Genomic DNA, 8,755 nt, shown 5'->3' on the forward strand with positions numbered 1-8,755 from the left:
TCCGTAGGCGGCATAGTTAGTATAGAGACCCATAGTTTTATTGACATTTTTAATTGCGGGATCGGAAAGTTAGAATTTTACATCCTTCCTGGTCTAGAGACCTTTGATGGGATAATAGGGAATGATACCCTGAAATTGACAAACAGATAGAAGAACTATTAAGGGACGGGATAATTCGCCCTTCCAGGTCCGCATATAATGCTCCAGTTTGGATAGTACCAAAAAAACCAGATGCTTCAGGTGTGAAAAAATACCGCATGGTTATTGACTATAGGAAACTTAATGAGATAACTAGACCTGACAGATACCCCATACCTGAAATTACAGAAATCTTGGCTAACTTAGGCGAACAGAAATACTTTTCCACCATAGATTTAAAGAGCGGATTCCATCAGATTCCACTTAGGGAATCCGATATTGAGAAAACAGCTTTTTCCGTCAAGAATGGAAAGTTCGAGTTCACAAGACTACCATTTGGACTACGTAACGCGTCTGCAATATTCCAAAGAGCTCTAGATGATATTCTTAGAGAGCATATAAGTTAACGGCTCACCCTAATAAACATCAAACTAAATATGCAAACCAACTAGTAAACATTCCCATCATTATGCTGCGCAAGCAGTCCGACAAATCAACAGGAATATGACACCAGGGCAGTCATCCGCCACAAACACGCGCACTAATACCAGCGCACCGCAAGTGATGACTCAGCGTAATAACGAGCACGACCAGGCTGCAGTATAATATTAGTTTTAAGTTGAAGTTAATCATAATTGTAAATCCAACAAGAGAGGTGCATAGCACCGCAACATAAATGTTAGTAACAAAATAAAGAAACACCATAGCAGTGTGAAATAAACTTTAACTTCTAACATTAACTGGCGCCCAACGTTAAAGGATTAAAACATCCCAACTGCCGGTACGAGAACCGTTCCTGAGTAGGAGTACGAAAAGGATGTTACGTAAGAACTAGCGGACTACCGGGATATAAGGAAAATGATCAAATTATTATTAGTAAGTTATTATAAATTTAACAAAAGTAAAAAAGAAGAAATGTTAAAATAAAATTAAACAAAATAAGGAATAACACAGAAAGTGAAAGTGTGAAATCTAATTTACAAAAAATCATATTTGTGCTAGAATACGTTTAACAAAAATAACAAAGTAAGAAGAAAGAAATGTTAGAGTAAGGTAAAACAAAAAATAAAGTGTGACATCTAAATTTACAAAAAATCATATTTGTGCGAAATTAACAAATGTAAGAAATATGAAATGTTAGATTAAGTTAAACAAAAAAATAGAGTGTGGCATCCAAATTTAAAGAGTCATATCCGTGCTGAAATAAGTTTAAAGAAATTTTGATAATAGATTTGTGACGAGAACTAGGATTTGGTGTTTCTTTTTCTAGCGGCCAATGCCGGAAGATTTAAACAACTTAATAACAAGGGTCGAAGCTATGAGTGTTTCAGGACAGACATCTTCGCCTTCTGGGGCAGCTCCCGTAAGGTTTAATCCCTTTACGGAAAGTCAGACTAATGAGGTGAAACGAATAATAAGTGAGACGGTGGCAAACCTTCTCAAACAGGGGGAGGATGTTACCGCCACTAAAGATGTCGACATAGAAGGATCTGGGGATATCTCAGAAGGAGAGAGAATACCAGACATAGTGAAGACGTTAAGGGAATTCTCGGGCAAGCCAGGAGAATTTAGTTCGTGGAGGAAAGCTGTTGATAGGATCATGAACATTTATGAGTCACAAAGGGGAACAACCAAATACTTCACAATTCTACACACTGTTAGGCATAAAATTGTTGGTGAGGCCGACACGGCTTTGGAGTCTTATCGGACCCCATTAAATTGGAAAGCGATAAGAAAGTGTTTAGTGCTTCATTTTTCAGATAAGAGAGATATTTCAACCTTAGAGTATCAAATGACCGTCCTATCTCAGGGTGGGCAAACCATAACAGATTTTTACCAGAAGGTTTACCACCATTTGTCTTTGATTCTGGACAAGATTGATTGTCTGGATATAGGGAACGAGGCTTTGGATGTATTGACCCAAACATATAGGGACAAGGCTTTGGACACCTTTATTCGAGGACTTAATGGTAATCTTCCAAGCTTAATGAGTGTTACAAACCCGACAAGTTTGCCTCAGGCTCTAAATGCCTGTTTAAAATTAGGTAATCTAGGTGTGCGTATTCAACACGCTACCGAGAAAGGATCTAGACCGAACAGGATCCCCCAAACTAACCCTCCTAGACATTTTTACCCACAGCTGACGATTGGTGATAGGAATTTTCAAGGTGACCAAAGGTACAGAGGCCCTACTCAATATCGTTATCAGAATTTCCGAAGTGGAGAACAACAATACGGAGGGCCGGCGAACTCTTCGAATCGACCTCCAGTAGTGAATAATTTTGGACACCCCCAATACGGAGGATACAGACCCCCACTTCCTCCTAAACCTGCTGTACCAATGGACGTGGATCAATCAATACAGACTAGGCAGGTAAACTATCAGAATAGGCCACAGTTGAGTAATGCTTTTAACAATGTTCAGCCTAACTTTAAGAGAAATAATTCAGGAAATATTCATCAGCCGCAAAAGCAGCAGAGAATGTTTAATGTTGAGGCCCAAATACGTGAGGATGCAGAGCCGGATGAAATGAATGGTTCTGATGAACAGGAATATGAGGTTTCCTATGACGAAGCGTACGAGGAGGATCTAGACGATCAGTTGGCAATTGTAGATGACGTTAATTTTTTAGACTAGCTTCAACGTTGCCATACCTCCCTTTCAGAATGAAAAATGGCAACGAACTTAAATTTCTTATAGACACCGGTTCGAACAAAAATTATATTAATGGCAAATTTATTAGAAACCCTCTAAAGAACCAGAAACCTTTTCATGTTAAGTCCGTAGGCGGCATAGTTAGTATAGAGACCCATAGTTTTATTGACATTTTTAATTGCGGGATCGGAAAGTTAGAATTTTACATCCTTCCTGGTCTAGAGACCTTTGATGGGATAATAGGGAATGATACCCTGAAATCTTTGAATGCAGTGATTTACACTTGGAGATCCTATCTCACAATTCTGGATGGAAAGAAATTTCCTTTGAAAGAGCTGCAAATTGATGAGATTAATAACATGAATCTACGTTTAAATCATCTAAATCCCGAAGATGAAAAAGAAGTCAGGAATATTTTGGATGACCATCCAAACCTTTTTGCAGATCCCAATAAAAAACTCACTTATTCAACAATCGTACAAGCTGAAATTAATACGAGTAGTGATAGTCCAGTTTATTCAAAATCCTATCCGTATCCAATGGCACTAAAATCCGAAATTGACAAACAGATAGAAGAACTATTAAGGGACGGGATAATTCGCCCTTCCAGGTCCGCATATAATGCTCCAGTTTGGATAGTACCAAAAAAACCAGATGCTTCAGGTGTGAAAAAATACCGCATGGTTATTGACTATAGGAAACTTAATGAGATAACTAGACCTGACAGATACCCCATACCTGAAATTACAGAAATCTTGGCTAACTTAGGCGAACAGAAATACTTTTCCACCATAGATTTAAAGAGCGGATTCCATCAGATTCCACTTAGGGAATCCGATATTGAGAAAACAGCTTTTTCCGTCAAGAATGGAAAGTTCGAGTTCACAAGACTACCATTTGGACTACGTAACGCGTCTGCAATATTCCAAAGAGCTCTAGATGATATTCTTAGAGAGCATATAGGGAAACGGTGCTACGTCTACATTGATGACATTTTGATATTTGGTAGGACTAAAAAGGAACACATTGAAAATTTGAGGATAATATTCCGCACTTTGGAAGACTCTAATCTGAAAGTTCATTTGGACAAGAGTGAATTCTTAAAGGAAGAAATTGACTTCTTAGGGTTCAATGTAAAGGAAGGAGGTTTTTCTGCAAACCCAGACAGACTTAAGGCCATAGTTAATTTCCCTCAACCCAGAACAGTTCATGACTTGCGATCGTTCCTAGGTTTGACTGGACATTATCGGAGATTCATAAGGGGCTATGCTCAAATAGCCAAACCATTAACTTCCATGATGAGAGGCGATATAGGGAAAACCCCGAGAAACCAGTCAAAAAAAATCAGTGTCAATTTGAATTCCGAACAGATTGAAAGTTTCAAACAGCTCAAGAACTGTTTGGTATCGGAGGAAGTCGTTTTGAACTATCCCGACTTTGATAAGCCCTTTGAACTCACTACTGACGCCTCGAAATACGCTTTAGGAGCAGTTTTATCTCAAGGCAATAGACCTATCACATACCTTTCTAGAACTCTCAGTAGGGCAGAAGAGGAATATGCGACAAATGAGAAAGAAATGCTGGCGATAATTTGGGCTTTAAAGGAATTGAATTGTTACTTGTATGGAGCAAGAAGCATAAAGATATTTACCGACCATCAACCTTTGACATTTGCGCTAAGCAACAAGAACACAAATGTGAAGATGAAGAAGTGGAAGGCACAGTTAGAAGAATATAATTACGAGTTAATTTATAAACCAGGTAGCACGAATGTAGTCGCGGACGCGCTATCGAGACCACCAGTGACAGATGTTAACTCCCTAACGCCCACGGTTCACAGTGCCGAGGACTCATCGGAAGACCTAATTCCTTCCGCTGAGGTGCCAATAAATACCTTCAAAAATCAGATCATTATTGAGGAATCATCAGCTTCCTCATATGAATTTAACATTGTATTTCCCTCCTACCATAGACATATCATTAAAGAAACCAGTCTAGCGGAATCAGATCTGAAAGTCATATTAAAGAGATACTTAAATCCTACAGTAGTCAACGGCATCAAGACCTCAGAGCCAGTTATGCTTATGATTCAAGCACTGTACCCTCATCACTTCAGAAACATTAAAGTACGATTCGCTCGAACAATGGTTGAAGATGTTACTGATGAGGAGAGACAAAAACAAATCATTATTGAGACTCACAACAGAGCACATAGGAATAATGCCGAGAATAGGAGACAAATTTTAGAGAGCTATTACTTCCCTTCTATGACTAGGAAAATAAAGAATGTGATCAATGTCTGTAAAGTATGTAAAGAAAATAAGTATGAGCGACATCCGAACGCTCCCAAACTTAATAAGACACCTATGCCAACTTATCCTGGGCATACAATCCACATAGATATCTTCTCTACAGACAAGTTTCGAGTTTTAACCGCAATAGACAAATTTACAAAATTCGCAGTAACCAGAATGATAAATGGCAAAGGCATTGAAGACATTAGGAAACCATTGAGAGAAATAATTTTCTACTTTGGGGTCCCGAAGTCAATTGTATTTGATAACGAGCGATCTTTCAATTCTCAGACCATTCGGTTTATGTTGGAAGACGAACTTGGCATGGAAATTTTTACGGCACCGCCTTATAAGAGCGAGGTTAATGGGCAAATAGAGAGATTCCATTCGACCTTATCGGAAATTATGCGTTGCAGTAAGTGTGAGCGACCCGATTACTCTTTTGAGGAGCTATTGCAAGATAGCGTTAACAAGTACAATCACACAATACATTCGTCAATTGGAAAGAAACCCGTAGATCTATTTTTTGGACGACCGACGACCTTTGGACCAGAGGACTACGAAAGGACTCGCCTTAACAACTACGAAAGACTCTTGAGGAAACAGGAAAATGATTTGGCAAATCATAATCGTGTTAGGGAAGAACCAAAAGAATATCAAGAAGGTCAGAAAATATTTGTCAAACAGAACAAGAGATTAGGAACCAAACTATCTAAACGTTTCAAAGAAGAAGTTGTAAAGGAGAATAGGCACTCAACTGTCCTGACTCAATCAGGGAAAATAGTCCATAAGAGTCATATCAGAAACTGACTTACTTATTTACCGGGTTTCCAGTTCTTAATTACAGGTTGCTTAGGGGTCACAGAAATATTGGACTACTCTCAATCAGAAGTGGTTCTTATAGAGAGTGGAATAGGAAAAATACAAACAGGGACATTCAAAATTTTGCATGTTATTAACATCAAGGAATATCATGACACTCTAGAGAGGATCAAGGACGACTTGGCCAAAGGAATTCCAGACAACCACCCACTACTCCCCTTCCTACATAATGACATCACTACCATATCTCACCTTATAAATCGGCTAATGCCTGAAGAGAGATCTAAAAGATCTCTTGATGAGATTGGAACGGCGTGGAAATGGCTGGCAGGTAGTCCAGACCATGATGACCTTATGCTTTTGGAAAACAAAATCAATGAGTTAACAGACAACAGCAATAACCAGCTAATAATCAACAGAGATCTAATAGAAAGAATGCAGGAGATAACGAATGCGACAAATAGTATTTCAAAAATTTTAAAGACTAGTGAGGACTTCCGTAATACCCTCATATTGCAGGCAAAGTACAAAGTTGAAATTTTAAAGGAGGAAGTAACGAATATTAATTCGGCCATTCATTTAACAAAATCCAACATTGTAAACACATTTATTTTATCGGAAATAGAAATTAGAAAAATAGAAGAAATATTTAATCAAGATGAAATCCCGTTTCAAAACATTGAACAAGCTTTAAATTTCGCACGAATAAAAATTGTAAACAATAGTACTAATATAATTTACATTATAAGCATTCCCAAAACTGTAAAAGAAATTTGTAATGTCATAACCATAAGACCTGTAAAAAATCAAAATACTGTTTTAAATCTTGATTATAAGAAAATTGTAAAATGTGAAAGAGCAACATTTGGAATTAGAAGTCCTTGTCAAAAAATAAATGGTATTGAATTATGTCTAGAATCTAATGTAGCCAATATAACAAACAATACATGTATTCCTAAATTAGTAACTAATATCCCACATAATTGTTCAATAGTAAATGCAGATCACATTAATAATTTAGAGGAAATAGAACCTGGATTAATTTTGATAAATAACATAAAAGAAAATATTGTCATAAATGGAAACGAAAAAAATGTAACAGGAACTTATTTAATAAGATTTAGTAATTCTACAATTAGGATAGGCAACAAAAATTTCACCGTCGAAGAAGCTGCTTACTCCAAACCGTTGCCTGCGCTACTAAAACACTCAGCTAGAAACAACTACACCGAAGAAATACTATCTCTACAACTACTAAAAACGTTGCACGTGAAAAGTAATAAAAGAATCGAGCGTCTAAATACTGAATTCAAGACCAGTTTATGTTTTAACATCAGTCTCATATTAGCATTGGTCATCCTCCTGATGGCAGTAAAAATGAGGCAAAGGCGCAAAACTAGTATGAAAATTATAAAAATGACCCCACATGAAGGAATGTCTAGACCTCAAATAGAAATGACTGTGTCAGAAAGCCAATTGGCAGCCGGCACAACAGAATCTGTTATCAAAACAAAACAACTAGCAAACCACAATATTAACTTGAATCAACGCGGCAGTCTTTATAATCTGCCATATTTCTAAACACATCAATCGAGACGCTTGATAATTCGAGAGGGAGGAGTTAACGGCTCACCCTAATAAACATCAAACTAAATATGCAAACCAACTAGTAAACATTCCCATCATTATGCTGCGCAAGCAGTCCGACAAATCAACAGGAATATGACACCAGGGCAGTCATCCGCCACAAACACGCGCACTAATACCAGCGCACCGCAAGTGATGACTCAGCGTAATAACGAGCACGACCAGGCTGCAGTATAATATTAGTTTTAAGTTGAAGTTAATCATAATTGTAAATCCAACAAAGAGAGGTGCATAGCACCGCAACATAAATGTTAGTAACAAAATAAAGAAACACCATAGCAGTGTGAAATAAACTTTAACTTCTAACATTAACTTACATTTATTTCTGTGCCTCTTTATATTATTTTTTTTTATAAATATTTCATAATCCACAGTTTACTTTTAACTAACATGTTTTAATTTAAATTCATTAACAATTGTCGCCAATTCTTTTTGTTAGTTTTTTTTCACAAAATTTAATATATAAAATTCCAAAAATAAAAATCGTCTTGATGAACGGTATTCACTTTATGTTTGTTGAAGCGCTTTTATTGTTACGAAAATGATCAATAAAATATAGTAAAATGATGACAGTTATAAATGAGATCAATACCAATCTCAATTTTTATATAGTTTATTTTGATCAGCTATTCTACTTCTGAGGTGAATTATATACCGTAAATTTAGGTGGTTTGGTACTTGACTAGATGCAAGATGTTTGGCAAACAAATCTAGTTAGATCTAAACACCAACTATTGAATGTTGCAAACATACATTTTTATATAAAAAAAAAAAACAGAAGTTTACTTATCTTTATACCATTAAATTTTCTTCAGATTGGCAAAAAAGAGTCGAATTAACAATTTTTATTTCTATCACAAATTTTAAAATTTTAATACTTCTATTTGCAACAATGAGCAATAAGAATAAATGTGGTAACACGACTACAGTATTTGCCATGTTGTATACGAATGTCAAATTATCAAAAATTGAGGTATCAACTTCTAAAGGCTTTCACTCCAACTTCCTTTCATATCCAACAGTTGAAGTGTTAAGAACAAAAAAAAGCCGAAACAAAATCAGTACTCTAATTTTTCATCATTAAAATTATAAGCACAACTTTATAAAATAATTGAAAACATTTTAACCTGTTTAATAAAAATCTAAATATTTTTATACCAAATTGGAGGTGAGCATGCAAAATAATGTTATAATTAGA

General features: G+C 36.3%; 1 protein-coding gene across 1 annotated transcript; it reads left to right on the forward strand.

Annotated features, from left to right (window-relative positions):
* The first annotated feature begins 6,174 nt into the window (after positions 1–6,174).
* LOC133335120 (uncharacterized) lies at positions 6,175–7,709 on the forward strand. Its single transcript, XM_061543426.1, has one exon. The coding sequence runs from the start codon at positions 6,178–6,180 to the stop codon at positions 7,489–7,491; it is 1,314 nt and encodes a 437-aa protein (XP_061399410.1). The 5' UTR covers positions 6,175–6,177; the 3' UTR covers positions 7,492–7,709.
* The last annotated feature ends 1,046 nt before the right edge of the window (positions 7,710–8,755 follow it).

The sequence above is a fragment of the Musca vetustissima genome, unplaced genomic scaffold (genome assembly GCF_032173495.1).
Source record: "Musca vetustissima isolate MV318-11 ecotype Yass unplaced genomic scaffold, APGP_CSIRO_Mvet_v1 utg254015, whole genome shotgun sequence".
Classification (NCBI taxonomy): Eukaryota; Metazoa; Arthropoda; class Insecta; order Diptera; family Muscidae; genus Musca; species Musca vetustissima.

Excerpts from the sequence above, each read along its gene's own strand:
- LOC133335120 (XM_061543426.1), top strand. The coding sequence starts at position 6,178 with ATGCCTGAAGAGAGATCTAAAAGATCTCTTGATGAGATTGGAACGGCG.